The sequence below is a fragment of the Nicotiana tabacum genome, chromosome 15 (assembly GCF_000715075.1).
Source record: "Nicotiana tabacum cultivar K326 chromosome 15, ASM71507v2, whole genome shotgun sequence".
Classification (NCBI taxonomy): domain Eukaryota; kingdom Viridiplantae; phylum Streptophyta; class Magnoliopsida; order Solanales; family Solanaceae; genus Nicotiana; species Nicotiana tabacum.
The window spans coordinates 119832570-119858613 of NC_134094.1; the positions used below are offsets into that span (position 1 = coordinate 119832570).

Sequence of the window (26044 nt, forward strand, 5' to 3'; positions counted from 1 at the left end):
TTTCCATTTTATTGTACTGTCAACTCTTATTCGAACAGTATTGTATATTCGATCCTTGAGATCATCGCATGTATTCGGTTAGAGTTTGTAAAAATAAAATATTTAATTATACCATGTTGACTTATGTATTTTAATTAGATTTATGTATATATATTATGTATTAACTCCCCTTAATTTTTATTAAACATTTAATATAAGTTTACCATACAGTCTGTACAACGCATTACAGAATGCACAATTTCCTGTACCTCCGAGGTATGTAGTAAGAAACCTTGAACCAGGATCAAAGGGAAAGTCTGATCCAAATGGATCAGGTGGAAATCGTTCCAGAGATAATTTAAGTTTAGCACGATGAAGTTCATTTACGTAATCAAACATATCTCTGCCTATAGGTTGGTCGTGATAGGAAGCAGTAATCATACATGGATGTGCTAGTTGATCATCAAACATGACAAGGTGACTGTAAGCAGACTTAACTGCGAAAACTTGTTGAAACATATCATCAAACACCTGGGTTTCAGGAATCACTAAGTTGTTCGTCACGAAATCTTCAGCTTCCATGCCACTTTCCTTACCAGTTATTTCAACGAGCACCTTGCAGGCATCACTTCTTGAAGTGTTGTTCACGAAATTCTCCACAGGGCTGGAGAGTCCTTTATCCAAATCAAAATCAGCCTCTGATTCTGCGACAACAAGAGTTGTTGAGACCTCCGCTGATTCGCACTTATTGTCCAAAGACACAACCACGTCTGAGTGCTCTGGAGCATCAGGGATCGTCTTGGAGAAGGCAGAGAGCGTGTTCTCTATGTTGTCGAGGTGTCTGAGCATACGAGCATTATTGTCCATCATCACCCGTAGCAAACCCTGGATGACATTGAGATGATAATGGATAATAGTAGAAGAGTAAAGATTCATGGAGTCCGAATGATGAAAGCACCAATGTAACAAATAAACAAACTCCACACTATACTAGTAAGAACCAGAACACAATTACAGTGTTGGAATAATAATTGCAACACCAATTACTATGGAAATACTAAAATAATAAGTAACTAAGGATAGAGGTAAGAATGGGGATGAGAAGATAAAGACACTGAAGAAGAGATGAGAAGAAAAGAGGGAGCGGGAAGTTTTAACATAATTCGCATGCCTTTCTCTGCCCCATTTTGTGATATTTATTAATCTCCCAATCTCACGTGCTCCACAAGGGCAAACTTGTCCAATAGGTTTATAACAGAGTTAGTGACTCAATATTACCAGTCTTGGGAGGTTGTTATATTTGTTTCCGCTTTTGGTTTCGACACTTGTATTAAATTATATGTGTTGCGACCAAACACACTCACGCAAGTATACGTGGTCGTCAAGTAATATAGTAGTGAGTAGAGTATCGTTCCCACGAAAACTTATGATTAACTTTTGACTAACTCAAACTCAAATAACTTATCGATTCAAGCGATTTCTCACAAAATAGATAATTTTTTAATTTACCACCTAAAAACTATCAAGTAATGAAATACTAGAGATCAACCACAACACTTAAATGATTTCGAATAACAATCAATAGGAGATAATATTCCAGGGTCACGGGTTATCTAACAATCATGTTGCATTCTTAGCTTAAAATAACTAATTGATTTATCTGGATTGTTGATTGGCAGGATTGATATTACTCATAAGAATCTGTCGAGTTCTTACTCGCCTATTCAAGCTAACTTAATGCTTATATGTCTATGGAATTAAGATTAACAAGAATGTATTTACACTTTCTGTATTTCAACCGAGCAAGACAATTAGGTATATTTCTATCCTAATTGCGAATTCGTTCCCCGATGTCCGGGTTCAAGAACTTGCTCTATTTAATTCTATATGCAATCTAGAATTCCCACTTTCGAGTTCAACTCTAGATTCGTAGATAGTAATTCACTGTTAGCTACTCAGTAAATTAATTAAAAACAGAATTAAATAAATAACTCAATATGATAAAATCAACTTTGTCAAATTAAACTTCAAACATCAACATTCATGTATCGCCCATGACCCTAGAATAATAGGGTTCTTAGCCACTCATGTTCATGCAATCATCAAAAGATTCACAAGAGTGCATAAAAATCAATAAAAGAAAGAAAAATAAGAACTCAAGATGAATTCCGTGGTTCCCCAGCTTTGTCGTGGCTTTTTCCCCCTTTCCAATATGTTATATGACCTAAAAGAGGTGTTTTTGGCTTATATATTGCGTACAAAAGTCATGCGCCAAAGTTCTCCTATTTCTAATCCAAATCAGCTTCAGGGATTGATGCTAGGGTGAATGCGTCGCATCCACCTCGTCCTCCACTTCTCAGCTTCGCATGCTAGCATCCACCCTTTGTTCCTCCATCTCAGCTTTGCCCAGGTGCGGATGCTATGGGCCGACTTCACTGCTAAGGGTGCACGAAATCTGATTTTTTTCTAGATTGGATGCGACGCATCCAACCCCTCTTCCTCTACCTAGAGCACCTTTTCTTCATATTTTTGCACTCCAAACACCCTAAATTATCACACACAACTCAATTAGTCATAAAACCAATAATTAAATTATGTTGGGCATTTTAAAGATCAAATAGCATCAAAAAGCGGTTAAAACATGGGTAAAGTAACATCAACACATATCGAAATATGCCCAACATCAATATGTTTAAAAAAAAAGGGCTCGAAATGTAATTGTAATCGGCTTACCTAGTCTTAGAGATTAAGTGTTATCACGACGCATGTGGTGGGATTTTGGGTCGTGACACAAAATCTGCGCCATTTTCCGTGTATGGTTGAGGAGAAGGCAAACCAAGGACATCAGCCAGATGATCAGATGAAGTTGAAGCAAAGTCGATGAAACTATATACTCCCTCCGTTCCAGTTTATGTGAACCTATTTCCTTTTTGGTCTGTTTCAAAAAGAATGACCCCTTTCTAAATTTGGAAATAATTTTGCTTAAACTTACAATTCTACCTTTAATGAGATGCTTTTATAACCACACAAATAATCTGGGCCCCATTTTGATTTGTTTAGGACCACAAACGGCAAAAGTTTTTATTTTTTTTTAAACTCCGTGCCCAGTCAAACAGGTTCAAATAAATTGGAACGAAGGGAGTATATGGAAGAATAAAAATGCGGAAATTCATGCGCCTTAGCAGAATTAGGAATTACAAAAAAAATACAAGACTATTAGCAACAGAAAGAAGCAATGGCTGCTGCAAAAGTAAGCCATTGTGAAGAGAGAAAAGAGAGAGTATTACTGAAGTTTATACAATAAGATTTCCTCTTTTAAGATCTCCATTATAACAGATCAACTAGCTAACAACTCAACTAACAAACCACTTAACTGTGTAACTAACCGTAACTAACCTTCCTCCTTGTAATGACTAATAAGCCCTTGCTATATATATGTAAAGACAAGTATACCCTTTCCTTATAGAACTGGCATATATATATATATATATATATATATATATATATATATATATATATATATATATATATACCATTTTGACGATCCTCACATGAAAATAATTGGACATTTGCTCAGGTTGAGTTTTAATAAATCAGTAATAAGAACGTATTGAGTAACTTCTCTATTTTCATAAATATTTAGTTTTAGTAAAATAAGTTATTTGACTTTCTTTATAACTATTTTTTTTATTATCTATTACAAATAAAATAAGAAAGAGAAAAAGAAGTTCCAAAATTGTCCTCTTTCTTGGTTTGCTTGCTCATTGCTATATACGGTGTTCTATTCCTTGTACTCCAATAAAAAATAATAATAATAACAATAAGTAATTAAAAATTGAAATTTGTAGCATGCCGACATGCAAAAGATGTACTCTTGACGATCGTTTTTGTCCCTCCTTAACATATATTGCATTTTATTCATCATTTAAATTTTATTAGTCCCTTAATATATATATATTGCAATTACATCATCCCCACCACAAGGAAATTTATCCTGTACCATAAGTTAGATGACAAGAAGGAAACAATATTTGTCGCAAATGATATATAGTTATCGGCAAATGAATCTGCCCATATCCATAAGAAGTGTGCGCGCGGCTATTAGAACAAGGAACTTTGGAGCTTCCACTGTCTTCTTTTTTTAGTTATTCAACTTCCACTTTAATACACTCAAGTTTAAAACTATTTTTTGCATGAAAAAATCAGTCTAACCTCACTTAAGTATTCAAAAAAATATTAAACAATTTTTTGTAATAAAAAAATCATTCAATTTTATCTTAGTATACTAGTAAATGTAAAACCTTCTTGTGCGAGCTTATAATTAATGACTTTACGTGATACTTAGACAAATTGAGACTTTTTAGTACAAAAAAAGTTTAGTTACTTTCTAAAATATTAGGCAAAATTAATGACTTTTTTGTTACAAAAAACAGTTTAATAACTTTAATGCAATAAAATGAAAGTTAAGTGATCATTCTTGAAATTAACCAATTATTTGTGGTGAATATAGAGTTATAGACAGGAGAACGTGTCATGTGACCAGGAGGTCACGGATTTGAGCTATGAAAATAGCCTCTTGCAGAAATGCAGGGTAAGGTTGTGTACAATAGACCCTTTGGTCCGACCCTTCCTTATACCCCGCACATAGCGGGAGCTTAGTACACCAGGCTGCCTAGACGGGAGAATGGGAAGAAAACAGAAAGGCAATATATAATTCAAATGATTGTGTACAATAGATCATTTGGTCCGGTCCTTCCTTATACCCGCACATAGCGGGAGCTTAGTACACTGGGCTGCCCGGGAGAATGGGAAGAAAACAGAAAGGCAATATATAATTCACATGATTGTACACGTGATACAGCCAATCCCTCATAAGAACCAGTGAGGCCTGAGAGCCACCAAATTCTACTATCAAAAGATAAGTTGTAAGAAATCTGTCAAAGTCTTCCGCGAAGAAAAACAAGAACAAGAAAATGGAAACCATAGGAGTACTAATGGCATGTTCAATGTCATCATACTTAGAACAAGAACTTGACAAGCGATACAACCTCTTACATTACTGGAACTTCTCCGACAAGAAAGAATTCTTGAACGAGTACGCGCATTTAATACGCGCTGTCGTGGGCAATGCTGCTGCTGGTGCTGATGCTGAACTTATCGAAGCGTTGCCTAAGCTAGAAATTGTGTCCAGTTTCAGTGTTGGTTTAGATAAGATTGATTTGAACAAGTGTAAAGAGAAGGGTATTAGAGTGACAAATACACCTGATGTGTTAACTGATGATGTTGCTGACCTTGCTATTGGATTAATGTTGGCTGTGCTTAGGAGGATTTGCGAGTGTGATCGCTACGTTAAGAAGGGATTGTGGAAGGCTGGTGACTTCAAGTTGACTTCTAAGGTTTGTATTCCAATGATTTCATTTTATATGACGATATTTGATTTGAGAGTTTAAGATATCCTTTATTTCAATATTTCCAGCCTTTGATCCTTTGGTGATATGTCTATAAACTTCATTATCTCATTGGCGATATGTATATGGCTAAGTTGTTCAATGTAGTACATGTTCCTCTTGAATCTTGAAGTATTCATGTTTGTTTTAGAACACAATATAACATAATTTCCCTTTTGTAGATTTGCCCATATCAGTTATCATTAAGTGTAATATGACTCAACTGTTGGCGTTTTTAGCATAGTGACAATTAAGCAGCAATTTCTCAGCTTATTCAGTTTCTCTTCTGAATGAAATGTCAAAATCAACCTGTTATGTGCGACGTGGGCTTTGTTTTTAGTTATAAGTTGTCATGTTGGAGTTTCTGTTTCTGGATGTTGGAAAAACTTACCGAGTATATGACCCTCGATAGGAAAGAATGGAGGTCGAGTATTAGGGTGGAAGGCTAATAGGTGACTGTTAGTGTCTCTTAGTCTTACCGGTAGTACTAATACTATATTTTTGTATTTGTTTTTTCCTGGTTCCTTATTATTACATGTTGTGTCATTTGCTCTTATTGCATTGTTGTTGCTACTGTTTGTTATTTTATTTTCACTGTTGTTTGAGCCGAGGGTCTATCGGAAACAACCTCTCTACCTTCACAAGGTAGGGGTAAGATTCGCATACACATTACCCTCCCCAAACCTCACATGTGGGATTACACTTTGATTTTTTTTTTTGGTTTTTTTGTTAATGTTGTAAAAACTATTGTACATCATCTTTGTCTTAATGTAAACTCATGGCGCTTCAAAAGGTAATTTGTGGGACATATGGAATTTTTCTCTGTTCTCCAGGGGCAATAGAACTTGCAGGAGTAAATATTCTGTGACCAATTTGCATAACCATCTGAGCAGAGTGATATACACTAGCATTTACCTGATTCGTCGTTCTCTCTTTTGCAGTTTAGTGGCAAAACCGTTGGTATCATAGGATTAGGGAGGATTGGCTTAGCAATTGCCAAGAGAGCAGAAGCTTTTGGTTGTCTAATCAGTTACTACGCGAGATCAGAAAAAACAGATACAACTTACAAGTATTATCCAACTGTAGTCGAGTTGGCTACTAACTGTGAGATCCTGGTCGTGGCGTGTGCACTAACTCCTGAAACTCGTTACATTGTCAACCGTGAAGTTATTGATGCATTAGGTGCAAAAGGGATTCTTATCAATATCGGAAGGGGTCCTCATGTTGACGAAAAAGAACTAGTATCTGCTCTTCTTGATGGTCGATTAGGAGGCGCTGGCCTTGACGTGTTTGAGAATGAACCTGAAGTACCTGAGCAGTTATTTGGGCTTGAGAATGTAATCCTGTTGCCTCATGTAGCCAGTGGCACAGAGGAAACGCGCAAGGAAATGGCTGACATTGTTATTGAAAACTTAGAAGCTCACTTTCAGAACAAACCATTGTTAACTCCAGTGGTTTAGGAATGTAACTAACATATATTTGTCATGGTTTTCTGGAGGTTAGCTACATGTTGATGTAAATTTTGTTTCCCTTTATGTAACGGGGCCTTGGTGTAACTGGTAAAATTGTTGCCATGTTGATCAGGAGGTCTGCAATAGACTTGATCGGTTCTGCACTTCCCAAGAGAATTAGATTTTTCTTGTTGCATCAAAAGCCAGGTCTGCAATAGACTTGATCGGTTCTGCACTTCCCAAGAGAATTAGATTTTTCTTGTTGCATCAAAAGCCACTAACGCAAACCATGAGAAATGGCTCAAACTTGAAGCAATACTGTTAACTAAACAAGTTCTTGCAATGACCTAATTTGTACAAAGCTTTTATATTCGGCAACAGTTTAAATAGGATCTACGAAACTAAATTTTTGAATAACATGATAATACTCATACAAATGTTGATTGAACGCTAGAATTTCCATTTGAAAAAAAGTACCTTAAAAGAGAGATTGCCTCTGTGAAGCTTTCTTCCCCAGTACTGCCTCCCAAACCAGCGGCAAGAATGGCCCTTTCTTGTCCAAATATTCCCTAACAGCTTTCTCATCAAGGATAAAACCCTTCTGCCTCACCGCTTTAATCATGCTTTGGGCATCTTCCAGACTCTTCTCTTTGCAATACCCATCGACCAAATCCACAAAGGTCGTCATGTTGGGGGAATGTCCAGCCTCCAGCATCTCCAAGCAAAACTCGAGGGCGTCCTCTAATCTCTTTCCCTGACAGAGCCCCCGGATTAAGCTACTGTAACTAAAAGCATTAGGAATAATGCCATTGCCTTGCATTTTCCGGAAGATCCTCACAGCATCATCATATTTGTGGGCTTTACAAAAGCCTTGTACCACAGCAGTGTAGATAACAACTTCAGGTATGGTACCCTTTTCACGCATCAGACCACAGAGCTTCATGGCCTCCTGGACCAAGCCGTCCTTGCAAAGCCCATCAAGCATAGCTACAGCATTGGGTATTAGGCCAGTTTCTTTCATTTTCTTGAATATCTCATCTGAATCTTCGGGTGGAGCTGGAGGTGACTCGGAAGCAGGAGTGTCACTCCGTGCAGGATTGGTGTTTGGATTTTCATCTTTACGATCAAATCCAAGCTGAAACCTTTTCAGAAAATCTTGGCTATCCTGGCACTCGATTTGATTTTCATTATTCTCACCAGGTCTTCTAAAAGTTGTAGAATGGGTGGGGTTGCTGCTGCTGGGGCGTTGTCTTTGGGGTGGATTGAAGGGCCTTCTGGAATCAGCTCTTAAGGGCCTATTCGGTATAGGATCAGGAGGAGGAGGGTAGTTAGACTGAGTGGATTCATCAGGGTATTTGTTCGAGCTGCTAAACAAGGGTAATGTTGTTGACGAAAGTGTCTCATTTGCTTTCACCTTAGGAGAGCAGAGACTGCTGTAATTTTTCCAATAAATGTTAATACCCTTCTTTCTCAATAATGTTGTTCTCATAATGTTTATGTACTCGTTTCAAAATAGCACCAGGTGTTACTTAGTTATTCAAGGCAACAAAAGATGGTTTTATCCTGCTAATCCAAATGACCTGTAGACAAAATAATGAAACTTCATACCGCGCAATCAAAGACATTAATTATGAACTTTCTTTTACTCTACACCTACAAAGAGCAGTGTTTTAAAAAAAATAGTAGAGGATTAACTACATATGATGACAGCATAAAAATGATGAATGACAACAAGATATAAGAGAACGTGAATCAGCAGCAGAAGAGTATATGGCGATGGTAAAAGCGTCAGAGATCAACGGCCAAGACAGAAACAACGAGCAATACAGCAGCTAAATGCACACAATCAATAAGCTAGTGCCAATAGCAGATAAGTTCACATCCAGCAAAAACATGAACATGGATATACCAATATAATCTCTTGAAACTGTCAGAAACAAAAATAATCACTTATGATTCCATTGCTTACTTTACAAGTGACTTGTATCCACTTAATAAATCAATCAATCGATCATACCTCAATTAGTTACACAAATCCTGTGGATCCATTCTACTCTATTTTGTACTTATTTCATTCCAATACTAAATGCTTTGTCTTCTAAGATCTCATGCTCATTTTAATGAATGTAGTGATTTCTACAGCACTATTTGTTTCAAATTCATTAGTTTATCTTCTCCATAAACCCGACGCCAACTATTTAGCACTACTCCGTTCTTATCATCCATAAATTTCAACCATCTGTTTGTTCATATTCTATACATGATACAATTTGTTACATTGCACTCACTAATATTTACTCTCTCAGTCCCAATTTGTTTGGCAACGTTTGCTTATCAGGAGTCAAATTGATTAATTCTCTGAGCTAAATTCGGACAAGATTAATTTTTTTCCCCAAAAGATTCAGACTCAAATATTAGTTGCAATTCTCCTCGTATCAAAATATATGTTTCAAAATAATGGACAAAGTTCACTTAGCTTTAATCTCAAAAGGCCAAAAGTGCCAAACAAATCCCTATGGAGAAATACTAATAATCTTGAAACTGGAAATTTATTGCTCCTAGACTCCTAGTTGCTAAAGATATCAAGTTCTCAAACATACTAACTTGTTTGGATAACAAAAACTGGATACATGAGGCACTTTAAATAATTAGAAAAACCCAATTCTTTATCGGATGATTTGATAAAATGATTAGAAACTCCTTTTTCTTCCAACAATAATATTTTTTCTTTATGAGTTACCCAAAAAAAAAATTACTTCATCTTTGTGACTCATTACAAAAAGAGAAATACAGATAGAACAAAAGAAAGAAAGAAGTGAGCTTAAAGTTACAGGCTTACAGCTGAATTTCGCCGCAGAAAGAGATTACAAGGAGTTCGCCATTGGAGGAACCGAAGCAGGAGTAGGAAATGTTTGTGTATAAAGTCCAAAACTGAAATACTAATGTAAATAGTGTTGGATTTGGGCCAATATGCGTGAGCCTGTGCACAAATAGCCCCTTTTTCCCATTGGTATTTTTTCGTTCTTATACACTATTTGAAACCTTATTACCAAAAATGTTCAAGTTTAGGTATTTACCCGACCTACATACGTTTTAGCTACAAAAAATATATATTTATTTAAACTAAACTCCTTTCTGCGATATTCTTCCTTATTTAGACGTGGAATTTTGGGATCGCTTATATTTCAATTAGAGATTTTACTGACGCAATCATCGCATCATAATCAAGGCAACATATTTGTAGAATCCTTCTATCATGCAGATTTTCTCTGGTTATCATCGCACCATAATCAAGGCAACATATCTGTAGTATCCTTCTATTCTCTGGTTTCCTATGATTTTCCACAAACAAAGGTTTTGAAGAAAACAACTGCAAATAATTAGCTACAATTGAATTGAATTTCGTGACATAATGTCAAAATTAGCAATTATGCTTCACCTCAATGGTCAGTGGGATAGTGTTGAGAGATACAAAGATTTTGATGTTGATGGAATTGTAGTCAATGAAGATTCAAATTATAGTCAATTGAATTCCGCAATTGCAGAGCATCTAATGATCGATACCTCAGCAAAAATCATCGAAATCAAATACACTGTCAATGAACGTTGTCCTCCAATAGAAATTCGGAACGATATGGGAGTTCCAGTGTATATGGAGACACAAAAGGAAAACAAAAACTTAGGAATGTATAATCGTTGTGTATAACAGTGCATGATTTCGATTTGGAATGCAGTATGTCGAATGCGAGCACAATTGCAGGTTTGCTTTATTTTTTCAGTGCTGATGTTTATCAATTTCAAGTGTCCTACAATTTTACTATAAATTATCTACAATAATACTACATAACAAATGTAGTTCAACTGTTATGTCTCTACAAGTATTCTGTCAAATATTGAACACATGAATATATAGACGTCTGAATTACTATACTTTTAATTGAGTGCAGGTTCATCTGATTATCATAATACTAACATGGTACAATTGTCAAGCAATTGTAACACAATTGGAGAAGTATCAGGAATAATGAAGTTGATTGATATGCAAACATCTCCGACAATTATGGAATATGAAAGTATCATCATAACAGAACATACGCCAAATATAATTGAAGTAGGCCAAGTTTACCAAGACAAGCAAGCAATTATCAATGCAATGAAGCACTATTCTGTCATGAATAAGTTTTAATTTAGGGTGAAAAGGTCTAGTGCAAGAAGGTAGGAATATTTTATTTGTCAAATTCATATTGTGTATAAGTTGTAATTTTTTTGTATATAAATTGTTTAAGACATGTTGTCGTGCATAAATAGCCTCGTATTCTATAGCTACAATTTGCATAACATTTTTGAATTATTTTTATTCTATAGCTACTACCTCGTATGTGTCGGGGACAATTGTATGTGGCACTTCAAGTCCGCCAGCATAAATGAATCAGCATTGTTCAATGTTCGAAAATTCAACAACTTGCACACATGTTCTTTGATGGACAACATATATATGCAATGCAAACCTACTGCCATGGTAGTTGGCAGCATGGTGATGCCAAAATATGCGGATCCTAAGATAATATACATACCAAAAGACATACAAACTGACATGTTGTCGGATCATGGTGTGAACTTAACATACATGCAAGCTTGGAAAGCAAAGGAAAAGGCTTTGAAATTTTTGAGAGGTCATCCTGTTGATTCCTACAGTCGCTTGCCGAGTTATTTGTATATTCTAGAGAAAACGTATCCGGGGTCGGTAGTGAAATTGCAGAAGACTGAAGATGACTGTTTCTTGTATTCATTTGTTGCACTTCGTACGTTCATCAAGGGTTAGGAGCATTGTAGGCCAGTTGTAGTAGTTGACGGCACCTTTTTGAAGTCGGCATATAGGGAAATCATGCTAACAGTTAGCACAATGGATGTAACAGGTAATGTAGATTAATTGTAAAAATATTGTTATAAAGTTGTTTTTGAGACTGTATTTTTTATATTTTCAAGTTTTATTATAGAAATTGAATTTAATTTTGCTACCTATGTGATAGGTAGAATATTACCACTAGCATACGCCGTTGTTGATTCAGAAAATAACGCATTGTGGAGATGGTTTTTTGAGCAATTCAAATATGCATATGGTGAAAAACCAAATATGTGTGTTGTTTCGGACCAGAATGAAAAGTATCTTGAAGGCAATATTTATTGTTTATACCCCGCATGCCATACTATGCTTGCATGTGGCATATTTGGACAAATGTAAGGTCAAAGATAAAGAAGGGTCATCTAAAGTTAAGCGAATTGTACTTTGCCATGCCACGATTATACACGCTTGATGAATTTAATGAAAGAATGTCAAAGATTGAAGAGATCGACATATATGTGTTAAAACATACCTATACGATATTGGCTATCACATATGGTCTCGGGTATATGTTACGATAAACAGAACGTGGACGATGACATCAAATATTACAGAGTCCTTAAATACGGTAACTAAAGATGCAAGAGAGTTGCCCGTAGTAGAACCATTAGAGTACATGTTGGACTAATGAAACATTATGGAATGCAAATGGTACGTTCACATACCTTAGGAAAAAATACAACAAAGAGTTGGAGGACAACATGACATTATCGCATAAGAAGAGAGTAAGTTATAGCCAATAACATCACATAATTGATTCCATCAAACTAAATATATACTGATAATTGTAGAAATGTCATTGTATAATTGTAGTTATTTTATTTTGTATATGTTGCTGACAACTTGTTGTGTGTTTGTAATGAAATTGTAGGTGAGGGCTTCAACAGATTACATCCATACTGTGATAGATGGTGTGAAGCGCTTCATTGTTTGCCTTCAAAAAAAGAGATGTAGTTGTGGATAATTTCAGCTTGATGAACTTCCTTGTCCACATGCTTTGGCGGCTTTGAGGCACAAGAACGAGTCTAGTGAAAACTATTGTTCTCTTTATTACACGAGGGAGATCCTTCTGCAGACTTATGAAATACCAGTAGATCTGTTGCCTGATGAAAGCAAATGGAATGTGCCACAACATATAGCTAAAGAAGTTGTAATGCCACCTACTGGGGAAAGGGAGCCAGGGAGACCTCAAAAATAAAGATACAAACTATATGATGAAGTAAATGCAAAGAAGTACAAGGTTTCATATGGCAACTACGGACTAGAAGGGCATGACCAAAGATCTTGTAGTAATGCTCCCAAAAGGAAATAAAAATTGATACAGTTTAAAGAATTTTTTACTGAGTATTGTTGATGATAATCTGTCATTTAAGACATATGAAATTGTATTTGTTATGTTCTGAAAAATAATAGTTGTGGTGTAATTGTGTTGCTAATTTGAATAAAGATTGTCTCATATAATGAATGTTTGATAAACAGATTTTAACTCTTAATGCAATTGGTTTGTAGTTGTTTTGTTCAAATACTGTGTTTATTTATTACTTTTTAGCCTTTCCCAACAACATTGCTTAAATTGAATATATTATGTATTTTTGTATAGCAGTTGTAGACATAATTATAGTTATGTTGTAAAGAACTTATATAGTACCAATATCGATATCAAGTACTAACAACTTTCAACAAAAAAAATATATGTTTTCTATTCTAAGTAGTAGAATTCTAGATAAAATAACAAAACAAAAGGTAAAATAATTGTAGCACAAATCTGCTACAAATAAATTGCAACTGACTTGTTCTTAATAAACAATATGTCTACAACTGTACTACAATCCAGTTACAACTAAACACTTTAACTACAAAATTTCTACTGAAAAGGGCAACTAATTCTTCTTTTTCCGGACTTATGTTCTCTCGTTCACAGCTGGTGTACCTTTTCTTCTTGTTAATCTGCCAATCACCTCACTTTAACTAATTGCATCAAGCTCTTATTTTTTTCCTAGCATAATCCCAAAGGAGCGCTCCATAGCGTCTACGGTATTGATCAATATCAGAAAGATCTTCCTTTGAAATCGATAGCTCTCCAATGCTAACATATTCTGCAAATGCCGCCACGTATAAACCACAGTCACTGCAAAAAATATAGGGGAAAAGATTTAGCATTCAATGTAAAATACAATTGGTTAAATAGATAGGAGGTAAAATAGAACATACAGTGATCCCTCTTTTTGTTGGTGTATCTTACCGACCAACCACTGAATGTCAAGAGGGTTAGTAGCACCTTTTCAATGTATGCCTTTGTGTTCTTATAGTTGATGTCTGGACGCTTGCCATAGAAGCCAGTGCATGACAAGTAGAGGGGGATCATAATAGCAAATTTGTCGACAATAAATTCAACAAGTTTGTGATTTCGCGAAGAGACCATAGAATCATAAACATATAGAACCCTATCGGTAATGTCAAACACAGCCAACAACCAATGAAATATTTCCACAATGTTTATGGGCATAATCACAAAATTAACTTTGCCCCATGCAACATTTGCAAGTAATTGGTATCCCCAATATGTATTCTGATACGATGTCCTGGGGTTTGACAACAACAAGTTTCTTATCGGCAGGAGCATTAATGTACCTCTCATAAATTTGTTCAATTCTAGTCTTGAACATACAGTCGGTGGTTGTAAACCGTATTTTATTTTTAGGACCATACTTTCCTCTCTTCCTCAACTAGTATAAAATAACATTAATGTGCTGCAAAAAAAATAGATTTCATTATTTCTCAATGCTTCATACAATTTAACTATAATTTTCAAACAAAAAATCTTAAGATTTCTAAAATAACAGAATACTACAGCTAATCATTAAATTATGTCAGGGTATGTGTGTACCATGTTATTGAAAACTTGCCCGAGATGTGCCAAAGTATAAAACCAATCCTTTTTATCAACTTTCTCCGCTCCAAGATCAAACCCAGACCACGGCTTGAGCTGGTTATCTTTTAAAGTATAAGATACCTTTCTCCTATTTAAAGACATAACAAGTACAATTATTATGTAGTTTCAATTGGAAATCCATAAATTGTATGCACTCGATAATATGAAAAAATTATATAATCTAACCTCTTTGAAACTGTGTCGGTACCTAAATATAACCACTTATTGAATTCTTTCAACAAGTCAGGATCAACATCGTCGACAATAACCCCAGTAAATGGATGCTTGATGTTGAAAATTTGAGGAGGTCCAACAGAAGTGCTTCCCCTAGAACTGAAATAAGGGAGAAAAGGGGATTTGGCATGCTTTCCAGGAACGTTGAGAAGATAAGGCAACATACACAGGGCATGATATAGGAACGTTCTCCTCATTTTGAATGTCAGACATGTGTTCTGTATCTAAGACAACAATTGAAAATATAATATAGATTATTTGTTGGTAATTTAGGCTATATGTAGATATAATGTAGATTATTTATCATCAAATTGTGTTAAAATTGTTAAAATACACGTTTTACTGTTGCTGCCAAATACTGGTTTAGCACTACTGCCATGATTCTGTTGTTTGTTCTTTTCTTTGTAATGCTCATCATTTTTCGTAGAACTGCCAGTAAACTACAAGCAGAATTTGTTTGGCTATATACTTTATGAATGCTAATATAAACATAAACATGGTAAAAATTATTGTCCAAAATGAATATATTTCGAATGAAACCTTAGCTTCAATGTTAGTATCATGTTGACTTTTTATTGCATGTAACACAGACTTGATGGAATCATTGAGTAGCAATCGAATGCTACCTAGTTCTTGAAAAACCTAAAGAACAAAAAATGGTTATAATGTATCTGACAATTACAGGCCTACAGATATATATAAAAAAGACTAAAAATCAAGAATTAAGTATACATCTTTCTTGAACAATCCAAGTTCTGAACCGACCTACGTATTAAAATAGAAAGAGTTAAATAAATAATTTGCATAACATAAATTAAAGAAACCAGCAAGGATTATCTTAAGATGTTACCTTATCAACATCTTTTCTTAATTTTTTTTAGCTGTTTCACAATATCTTTCTTGTCATCTATTCCCGTTGCCTGCTTATGTCCAGATGGAGATGGAGCATCTGTCGGATGCTCAGCCTTTGTTTCAGCTTCTTCAATGATGTATTCAACTTTGTCTAGCAAAGTCATTCTAGAAAGCTCTTCTTAGGCTTCAAGCATGTTGGTGAACTGGGTGAAAAAAATGCGAGGGACCTAGTCATTATATGTATAAAATGTGTAGATAATTTGTATTATATTGTCTATCCAGAAGTAAAAAACATGTACCTTGATCCATGATGGTTTGATCATCCTCTCTTCCAATGCAGAAATCCATATCTTACCCTTATTAGATATCCAGTTAAGTATGCGGAGGATCGAATTACCAACCCTTGTATCTATATCAGTGTTGACTGTAGAGCAACACTCATACAACCAGATTTGCATAGCGAGTAAAAAACCTCGAATTAGATAAACATGCACAGAAAGATTCAGATTATGCCTAACAGACTGAGGCAATTGTGTATAAGCTTCGATACCCCATGCGAAATTCGCATACGGCCCCAAGTCCACCAAATAGAACCTAAAATGGTCAATCAGACTATTATCTTTCTCTGAAGGACAGAGGAAGAATTCTATCAGATAGAGAATACACAGATTGACTGCATCCTCATCATTCACCCAACTACGGCTGGTTACAATTTGTTTCAAGTACGACTTCTCAACTTTTTCCTTGTTCGAAACATAGTTCCTCGTTGTTTTACTGTCATACTTAGTTGTGTAACCAAAGTTTGTTATTTCTGTAAAACATCTAAGGCCCATGATAAGGGCAAACTCCCTCAACCCAAAGTTTATCCTCTCACCCTTTATCTCTGCTGTAAAAAAAAGAGACCCGGATGCGTTCAATTCATACTTCATGAGAAGGTGAATTGCCTGATTTTGGATACATATTTTGGGCATGGAAAGAAAGTGCCCAAAACATGTCTTCTTAAACAACTTTAACCCATTTTAAGACAACAACACCTTGATTTGTCCAGGAACAACAGGGTCAGATAATGTCTGGAACCTAGCGATGCCATAATCAACATCATGTGGTGCAAACAATGTTCGATTCTGCACCAAAAAAAATAATAAGTTAATAAAATTTGTTTAAAGATCAAAAAATAAAATAATCACAATTCTACTACACTTTAGCTACAGTCAGAAAAATATTAATACATTGCATACAAGTAAGTTATAAAATTAGTACACATATAACATAACGGACTACATTTAAGCTACAAAATGTACTGATAAAATTATGTTTAGATCAAGAAATTAGAACTAACAACTAGACATAATATATACAATTTGTTTACAGAAAATAAAACTAACATCTACAAATAGAGCAAATAATAACCAATAAAACCAACTAAATCATGTAGTACATTCCCTAACAAAATTATTTCGAATAATATACAAGAAATCTACAATTTCTAGGAAAATATAGAAACGTTGATAACCAACAACAAATATACACAATGTAGATAAAATTTTTACAAATACAGAAAAACAAAAAATAGGTATAGTCACGAGAATGAGAACATGTTTTGTAACTAAAAAAAAAGAACCAAAATTGTAACTACTAAAATTTTACCTTCTCTAAAGACGGTTGGGGTATGATTTTAGGAGATTTTTGAACCTTCTTCTTTTTTGAAGGTTTGACAGTAGGAGAAACTTTAATTTTTTTTGCAGGTTTCGGGATAATTTCTTCTTCGACGAAATCATCATCACGAGCAATTTCTTTGCCCTTCCGCTTTACTGATTTAGCAGATGTCGCAGCTTCACTAGCATCCCTATCATGCTTGAGTTTTGTTCGATCTTTAGCCCTATCTTTACGAGGAAAAAGCTTGGACTTTGTCTCTGGTTTTGCATGTGTCGAATTCACTACTTTTTTGGGTAAATCCTGTAAGAAAACACCCAAATCAAAAGTAGGAATATCACCAACATTAGCTTTTTTAGGGCTATTCTTCTGAACTCTTTTCTTCTTCATTGTAAGGGAAGAAAATTTTTAAGTTGTTACTAATTTCGTAGGATTTTGAGAGAGAATTCAGAAAGACTGAGAGAGATTATAAAAGATTTTTGAACAAAAATGGAAGAGAGCGTTAATGGAGGGAGAAAGTACAGAATCGTGGGGGGTATGGATGTGGGGTGGGGGGGTGGGTTATGTACGTTAGCGAGATTATAGGAATTAATTGATTCTCATTAAATTTCTAAAATGTATATAATTGGTAAATTATATATGCCTATGTAATTAAATTAAAACTTGAGTAGGTAGGGTAATAAAGCTTCAAATAGTGTATATGAAGGTAAAAATACCCACTCAATTATTTGGGCTTAATTTTTGTAATATGCTAATAATGAAAAAAAATACTTTTTATGAAATAAATAATAAATGATGCTATTTTTTAAAATAATAGTTAAAAAAGGATGAAGCGGGTAAAAAACTCTTTTGTTTTGTAAAAGGCCCATTCTACAAGCCCAACCAACTTCTTTCCTGATTCCTAATAATCCCAACAACTGCTGCTCCCCAGTTCCAGGAACTAGTGTGAAAAAAATGGAGAAAATGGGAGTATTGATGACATGTCCAATGTTTTCCTACTTAGAAGAACAACTCAACAAGCGTTTCAACCTCTTCAGATTCTGGTTAACTCCTAACAAAGCCGAGTTCTTGACTCAGAACGGCGACTCAGTCCGAGCAGTTGTCGGAAACGCATTTTTCGGTGCTGACTCGGAGCTCATTGACGCATTGCCAAACTTGGAAATCGTATCAACTTACAGTGTGGGTTTAGATAAGATTGATTTGGGGAAATGTAAAGAAAGAGGGATTAGAGTAACTAATACTCCCGATGTGCTGACGGATGACGTGGCGGATACAGCAATTGGACTGACATTAACGACTTTGAGGAAAAATTGTGTTGCTGATGGGTTTGTGAGGCGCGGGTTGTGGAAAAATGGCGATTTTGGGTTGACAACTAAGGTTCCTTCGTTTTCTCATTTTTTTAATTATCTTACCCCGATTAATTTGAGATTGAGAATATATGATTTGTATGACAAAAAAGTAGTAGTTTTATTTATGATGAATTTGTCTAAATATTAAGGGTCTTAATATAGCGAAATGAATACTGAAAATTTATATAATTGACCTCAACTAGTTTGGGATTGAGATTTATTTGATTGATTGAATGATACCTTGGCAAAAAAAGTCAACCCGATGCACTAGGGATTTTTGCAAAAGGTAGTTTGAACCCGTGACCTCCTCTGAAATCAAAGAAATGAAATGACACAATAAGTTAAGTGAAATCCTCTATAACGGGGAAAAAGGGCAAATTTGAATTCATCTAGAAGAGAGAGCAGTGGCTGTACAAGACACAAACGACGAGGTTCATTCATGAGCGAAAAGCGAGAAGAATTAAATTGCAATTAAAATAACTAATTCAATATCTAATGTACAAAGATCCAGATATTAATCAAACTCCTCAAAGTTGAGATTCAATAGACGAACAATTCTAGTTGGGGTCAGATTGTGCACCATCATTTGAAACATAAATTTCTTTAAAGCGCATGGCTTCGCATCCCTTCATCACTTTAAGTGAAGAAACAATGTCTTTTAATGACACTGGTAGAGAGTTCCAAGAATTGGGGCAAAAAAGGAAAATGAACTTGCTGGAATAGAGGGTTGCGAATACTGCATATCTCTCATTGAAACATATTCACAATGTTTGAACAGTGATGATCTTATCCTTCATCTAAAATTGAACATGGTTAGGAATTATGATTATTGAACAGAGGGAAAGACCCCCCAAAATATGTTCACCATAGCTTAAGTATAGCAGTATTTGGACTCAGACATCACAATCTAGTGGGGTAAATGGGATGCTGTGTAAAATGTTAAGTTACTTCACAATCAACTAAGTTAAAGATTAATCTTTTTTGCCATGTACATATATAAAAAAACTGCTTGGCAAATTGTTGGTCAAGTAATTTACTTGGCTCGCTGAAATTGAACATTGGCAATTCTTTTAGGACAGACACAATATAATGTGCTTTTCCTTATTTGGGACCTTGCTTTCTGGCAATTCTTTGTTGATGAAGTGTTGATTTTATAGTTGACACTAATTGAAGAATGCTAATTCTGGACTTTCATTAGTTTTGTTTATGTTATCACCAGTGTTGTCAAAGGCGCGCTTAAGCCCTGAAGTGAGGCTCAAAACACGTTTAGCGCTTCTCCTCGCTTTGTGTGCGCTTTAGTGTCGCATCAAAGTTTTAAGACACACTTTTCCTTGCCAATGAGTGTAATCCTGATAATGCGACCTTAAACAATTGATATTTCACTTTATCGTGATTTTTATTTTCAATTTCTTTGTCCATATATTTGTTATTCATGCTTATAATGATTAGTCTTGGACTATATGCATATTTTTTACTTTTTCTCCCGTTGCGCCTTTTTTCATTAAAGCCCACGCTTTATTTGCACTTTGCGCTTAAAGCTCCAACGGACTTTAGAGTTTTTTTGCGCTTTTCGCCTTTGATAACACTGGTTATCACTACACTATTATGTCTAGATCTTGGAAATTGGAAATTTTACTCTGGATTGTTATAGTCTGTCTCCCATTTCAAATTTCATGGAATGAGAAGCCTCAGCTTCATAAATTAGCACCATGAATCAGGAACCAATATTATAGGTATTTTTCGTATATCACTTTGATCTAGACAGAGCAGACCACCTTGCTGATTATACATCACAAAATGAATTATAACAGGAGTGTTAGTATTTATAGGAGTTCCTTTGCAGCTTTTATGATGTCTGATTTTTATTTTGATCCCCCTTCGTTAGGAGCTATTGCTCATTTGGTGACTCGAGTTGTAGGTGGGGGTGCTGACCAAATGAGCAACCCCCTATTGTCATGATGTCTGCTGAGTCTTGAAATAGTATGGATATATCATCTCGAGGCCTCAAAGTATGTAAAACAGTACAACATAATGCACTTCCATTGGACCTGTATCTTTCTTTCTTTCTTTTTCTTCTTTTTCATGATAAAATTTAAATGCTAAATTCTTCTTTTCATTTGTTTTTTTGTTTTAATTTTAAACAAATGATCACTGTTCTTTTTTTCAGTTCAGTGGTAAATTGGTTGGCATAATTGGGTTGGGCAGAATTGGTTCAGCAATAGCAAAGAGAGCTGAAGCTTTTGGATGCCCCATTAGCTACCACTCCAGATCAAAGAAACCAAACGTAAACTACAAATACTACTCTAATGTGGTCGATTTGGCTGCAAATTCTGAAATCCTTATTGTTGCATGTGCTTTGACTGAAGAAACACGACACATTGTCAATCGAAAAGTGCTTAATGCATTAGGTCCAAAGGGCATCCTAATCAACATAGGACGAGGTGCACATGTAGATGAATCTGAACTTGTAGCTGCACTGATTGAAGGTCGTATTGGCGGTGCTGGTCTTGATGTTTATCAGACGGAACCAGATGTTCCTGAACGATTGTTCGGACTTGAGAATGTTGTTCTATTGTCCCATGCTGCAAGTGATACAGTAGAAACTTGCACGGCCATGGCTGACCTTGTTGTTGCAAACTTGGAAGCTCAGTTTCTTCACAAACCATTGTTGACTCCTGTGCTCTGAACATGTGCATTCATCAGTGCTTAGCATGAGTTATAATATCTTTGAACACATTGAGCAATTTCCAAGATTCTGGAATTGTATTCATTTCTGTTTGATGATGAAAAACTACAATGCTTGTATCTGTAGAAAACCTTATGATTGATTATGGGATATATTTAGTAATTTTATCTAAATTCATGGCCTGTTAGCTTTGGCCATTTTTCTGAATGTACATGGTTGTCTTTGAAACTGAGGTGAGTCATTATATCACAAATACATTGTACCAATCTGAAATAGAGCCTCAAACACTTCAATTGCCCCCCACAATCTCATCACAATCCCTCATATTCCAGGCCAGTCCACTTCATGTAAATGAGACATTCTTGGTAGACAGAGAGGTAGTATTGAGCAGAGCAACACCAATCATTCCATTAATCTACTCATGGATACATGACTAACTAAAAACTACAGTTTCTTGGAAGCATACACAGCTTTTAGTGGCCAGAAAAAAATAACAACTAAGGGGTCTTGGAAAGATAGTGTACACGTAATTCTCTGACTATTTCCGGCAGACCCTCGGCTCAGGGTGGCAAGAAAAAGAAAAGGAAGAAAATCCAGTTTAAGCGGGGCAGTCTTCTCATTCATGTAAACTTCTTGGTTTTCTCATTACCTAGATCTCCACATCTTGCATTCAGAAGTAGTAAAAAAGAAAACATATTGAAGTCAAAAAGGGAAAGGGGGGTTATGAACAAGAGAATGACCTAACTAAAAGTAACTACATCTCCTCATTTTCTTCTTTTCTTGAGCAGCCAAATAACCCCTATCGAGGAGAAGAGGGAGGAGAAGATGCTCCTTTGAAGATGAGAAAATTAAGAGTCTCCAAGGTGAAATAGATAAATGTTCCTTTAGTATGAGTAAAGAAACACCCAAAGTTTGATCCCACCACACACTGCCATCCACCTCCATATTTCTTGTCAAATTCCTGCATACAAAGCACAAAACCTCAGGAAAAATTGTACTTTTTTTTATGAAAAAGATTGTAATTTTCAACCCCACATGTGCTGAAATCAAGAAGGGGTAAGTGGGTGTCAAAAGCACAGGTCTTTACACTACCAAGTCATCCAAATATGAGATTTGTAAAAAATAAAAGGTCGGTCCACTAAGCTTCACCTATGCGGGAGGTCGAGGAAAGGGTTCGACCCCAAAGGTCTATCATACGAAGTCTTATCCTATATTTCTGCAACAGATTGTCTCCATAGGCTCGAATCTGATCACATGTCGATAATTTTACCAGTTACGCTAAGGTTTCTTCAAACGTGAGATTTGTACTATTAAAAATATAAATATAACATTTGTAATCTTGAAAATAAGACAGGCTATTGGACTAACGGTTTATATAACTTAAAACTCTTTGCAGATAGAAAGTGATTGTAGTTTACCTTTTTAATGTGAGCAGCAATGGATTTGCAGTCTAAAACATCATAAACATCAAGAGCTTGAGAAGCACAGGCCATGGCTTGGATCTGCATCTTCACTGGCATATCTGTATCTTCAATCAGAGCTTTGCCTTCTAACATGGTGTTTGCTACTACTACCTACACTCTCAAATCTCAGTTGGATTTAGTATATTTAACAATATGTAGCTAGCTTTACTTTAGGGGTAAAAACCCACATTGAGGAAAGAAGCTCCCCTTCTCTTTTTTTGGTTTTTTCGGCTCTTTCCAAAAAATAAAAAAAATTGGTCATCCCAATCTGTTTTTAAATGCAAGTTTCCAAATGTAGAGGAGACAATTGATAAGCAGTCATGTGTTAGCACATAGTCCAACTTCAGTGTCGTGTTCCTCCTCACTTTAAGGACAATTTTAACTTTATTCTATTGTTTGATTCTTCTCTTTCTACGTCATTCCATAATGTGGATAACTATGTTGGGGATAAACTTGGTGAGGCCTAAAATAATCCATGTTTTTCAAATCATTTTTGCTACCCAAATTTTATTAGCACTCGCAACTTAAGAAATGGAAGTTTATCTTGTTATAAATATATTATATTATAAATATTCATTTAATACTCTATTGTAAATAAGTTTCTTGAGAAAATTTATCCATACGAGGATTCGTCGTAAATATATTTATCTATTTAGTACTTTATTGGAAATAAATTTCCTGAAAAAGCTTATCCTTTCGGTACTCCGTTATGGATAAATATTACACATGGTAGAAGATTATCTATATCTAACACAACAACTTAAAGTAGCAGCTTACACAACAGCTTCCTTTCTTCTATAAATAGAGGAGAATTCAGTTCATTATGTACATAAGTTTGAAGTTTGAATAATATATCAGTTTCTCTCTATACTTGTCTTTACTTTACTGTCTTTATTTTATAACACGTTATCAGCACGAGACTCTGCCATCTCGAGAAAATACTTTGAAAGTATCAGAGGTCCGAACTTTCTTTTTCTAAATAATGTCAAATCTTTCTAAACTTGAGTTTGTAGCCCTGGATATATCGGGCAAAAGCTACATGTCTTGGGTGCTTGATGCCGAAATTCATCTTGATGCGATGGGTCTGGCAGACACCATCAAAGATAAAAATCAGGCATCAAACCAAGACCGTGCCAAAGCAATGATATTCCTACGCCATCATCTTGATGAGGGCCTGAAAATGGAATATCTTACTGTTAAAGATCCAGTCATACTGTGAAATAATTTGAAAGATAGATATGACCACCTGAAGATGGTCGTTCTTCCACATGCACGTTATGATTGGACTCATCTAAGGCTACAAGATTTTAAATCTATCAGTGAGTATAATTCTGCTATGTTTAGAATTATTTCCCAATTGAAACTATGCGGTGACAATATTACTGATCATGATATGTTGGAGAAAACTTTCACCACTTTTCATGCCTCGAATATGCTCCTGCAGCAGCAATATCGAGAGATGAGATTCAAAAAGGATTCTGAACTTATCTCACATTTTCTTGTAGCCGAGCAACATAATGGGCTATTAATGAAACACCATAAAAGCACTTGCGTGAGTGTGTTTGGTCGCAATAAGTTTTTGGCGCCGTTGCCGGGGACTTATGATTAACTATTAACTAAATTAGACTATCTTAATTATCTAAACAAGAATTAAACCTAAAAATATTTGATTCTAAACTAATAAAATAAAAAAATATAAATAATAAACTTTGAACAGAGAAAGATAGGATTTTTATGATATCAATGTAATGAAAACGATCTAGGGTTATGGGCTATCTAACAATTCTATTGTATTCTTCAATTGAATTGACCGACTAATTTATCTAGCTTATTGGTTGATATGGTTAATATTGCTCATAAGAATCTGTCAAGTTCTTACTCGCATATTCAAGCTAACCTAACGCCTATATGTCTATGGAGTTAGAATCAACAAGAACGCATTTATAATTTCTGTAAACCAACCAAGCAAGGTAATTAGGTATATGTCTATCCTAACCACGAATCCGTTCCCCGATGCACGAGTTCAAGAACTTTCGAGTTCAATTCTAGATTCGTAGATTATATTCAATTGGTGATCAAGCAATTAAATAATTAAGCACAAGATTGAATAAATAAACTAATATGATAAATCAAGAAGTCAAAATCAATATCCGAATAACAATAGTCATGAAAGAACCACAACTCTAGAACGTGAAGTTTAGCTCCATATAGACATGGTAGCCAAACAACAAATCATACAAAGAAACATAAAAATTACTAAGTTTGGTGGGAGAAAGATGAAACTTGATGAATTCCGGTCTCCACAGCTTTGTCGTGGCTTTTTCCCTCTTCCCAATATGTTAGATGACCTAAAGGAGACGTTTTTGGCTTATATATTGCGTACATAAGCCGTGGGCCAAAGTTCTCCTATTCCTAGTCCAAATCGGCTTCAAGGATTGATGCTAAGGTGGATGCGACGCATCCACCTCGTCCTCCATTTCTCAGCTTCACATGCGAGGGTGGATGCGACGCATCGATCTCGTCCTCTACTTCTTAGCTTTGCATGCGAGGGTGGATGCGACGCATCCAACCCTTGTTCCTCTATCTCAGCTTTGCCCAGGTGCGGATGCTATGGGCCGACTTCACGCATCCAATCTCTCTTCCTCTACCTAGAACACCTTTTCTTCATATTTTTGCACTCCAAACACCCTAATTCACCACACACAACTCAATTAGTCGTAAAACCAATAATTAAACCATGTTGGGCATTTTAAAGATCAAATAACATCAAAAAGCGGTTAAAACATGGGTAAAGTAACATCAACACATATCGAAATATGCCAAACATCACTACCCCACACTTAAACCTTTGTTCGTCCTCGAACAAACCATCACTATAGTAGACAAAATAAAATTAAGATCTTATCATTCAAAGCACACCATACCTATGACCATGGTCATTTGCCACAATTAGGCTCTAGAATATGCATCATATGCACTTACCTTTACTTGTGTCATTCTTTAAAAAATATTCAAACAAAGACAACATGCTCACAACAATCCTAACCTCAAAAACCGACTCAATGTCACTATGCACTCATAGCTTGAACACCCAA

At 35.4% G+C, this 26044-nt stretch overlaps 4 protein-coding genes across 6 annotated transcripts; 2 read left to right on the forward strand and 2 right to left on the reverse strand.

Annotated features, from left to right (window-relative positions):
- Nucleotides 1–4934: 4934 nt before the first annotated feature.
- On the forward strand, nt 4935–6991 carry LOC107827083 (hydroxyphenylpyruvate reductase). Its single transcript, XM_016654147.2, has 2 exons — nt 4935–5375; nt 6368–6991. Exons 1-2 carry the CDS (start codon nt 4953–4955, stop codon nt 6884–6886), a joined length of 942 nt encoding a protein of 313 aa, XP_016509633.1. The 5' UTR covers nt 4935–4952; the 3' UTR covers nt 6887–6991.
- LOC107827082 (uncharacterized) lies at nt 6439–9827 on the reverse strand. Of its 3 annotated transcripts, none has more exons than XM_016654145.2 (3): nt 9717–9827; nt 7355–8457; nt 6439–7107 (listed from the first exon to the last, which is right to left on the reverse strand). In XM_016654145.2, exon 2 carries the CDS (start codon nt 8364–8366, stop codon nt 7356–7358), a length of 1011 nt encoding a protein of 336 aa, XP_016509631.1. In that variant the 5' UTR covers nt 8367–8457; nt 9717–9827; the 3' UTR covers nt 6439–7107; nt 7355. The 3 variants fall into 3 exon arrangements, with proteins under 3 accessions (XP_016509631.1, XP_016509630.1, XP_075087293.1); XM_016654144.2 differs by having other exon boundaries at nt 6439–7224; XM_075231192.1 differs by lacking the exon at nt 6439–7107 and having other exon boundaries at nt 7267–8457.
- An 8516-nt stretch (nt 9828–18343) lies between these two features.
- Nucleotides 18344–21739, forward strand: LOC107791271 (hydroxyphenylpyruvate reductase-like). The gene is made up of 2 exons (XM_016613299.2): nt 18344–18828; nt 20968–21739. The coding sequence occupies exons 1-2, from the start codon at nt 18406–18408 to the stop codon at nt 21484–21486; spliced, it is 942 nt and encodes a 313-aa protein (XP_016468785.1). The 5' UTR covers nt 18344–18405; the 3' UTR covers nt 21487–21739.
- A 130-nt stretch (nt 21740–21869) lies between these two features.
- LOC107791272 (uncharacterized) lies at nt 21870–23230 on the reverse strand. The gene is made up of 2 exons (XM_016613300.2): nt 22905–23230; nt 21870–22447 (listed from the first exon to the last, which is right to left on the reverse strand). Exons 1-2 carry the CDS (start codon nt 23040–23042, stop codon nt 22286–22288), a joined length of 300 nt encoding a protein of 99 aa, XP_016468786.1. The 5' UTR covers nt 23043–23230; the 3' UTR covers nt 21870–22285.
- Nucleotides 23231–26044: the final 2814 nt, after the last annotated feature.

What these genes read in the sequence shown, in the direction of transcription:
- LOC107827083 (XM_016654147.2), top strand. Translation starts at nt 4,953, where the DNA reads ATGGAAACCATAGGAGTACTAATGGCATGTTCAATGTCATCATACTTA. An exon ending in ACTTCAAGTTGACTTCTAAG is followed by an intron (nt 5,376 to 6,367) that starts GTTTGTATTCCA and finishes TCTCTTTTGCAG; the next exon opens with TTTAGTGGCAAAACCGTTGG.
- LOC107827082 (XM_016654145.2), bottom strand. Translation starts at nt 8,366, where the DNA reads ATGAGAACAACATTATTGAGAAAGAAGGGTATTAACATTTATTGGAAA.
- LOC107791271 (XM_016613299.2), top strand. Translation starts at nt 18,406, where the DNA reads ATGGAGAAAATGGGAGTATTGATGACATGTCCAATGTTTTCCTACTTA. An exon ending in ATTTTGGGTTGACAACTAAG is followed by an intron (nt 18,829 to 20,967) that starts GTTCCTTCGTTT and finishes TCTTTTTTTCAG; the next exon opens with TTCAGTGGTAAATTGGTTGG.
- LOC107791272 (XM_016613300.2), bottom strand. Translation starts at nt 23,042, where the DNA reads ATGTTAGAAGGCAAAGCTCTGATTGAAGATACAGATATGCCAGTGAAG. An exon ending in TTGCTGCTCACATTAAAAAG is followed by an intron (nt 22,448 to 22,904) that starts GTAAACTACAAT and finishes CTTTGTATGCAG; the next exon opens with GAATTTGACAAGAAATATGG.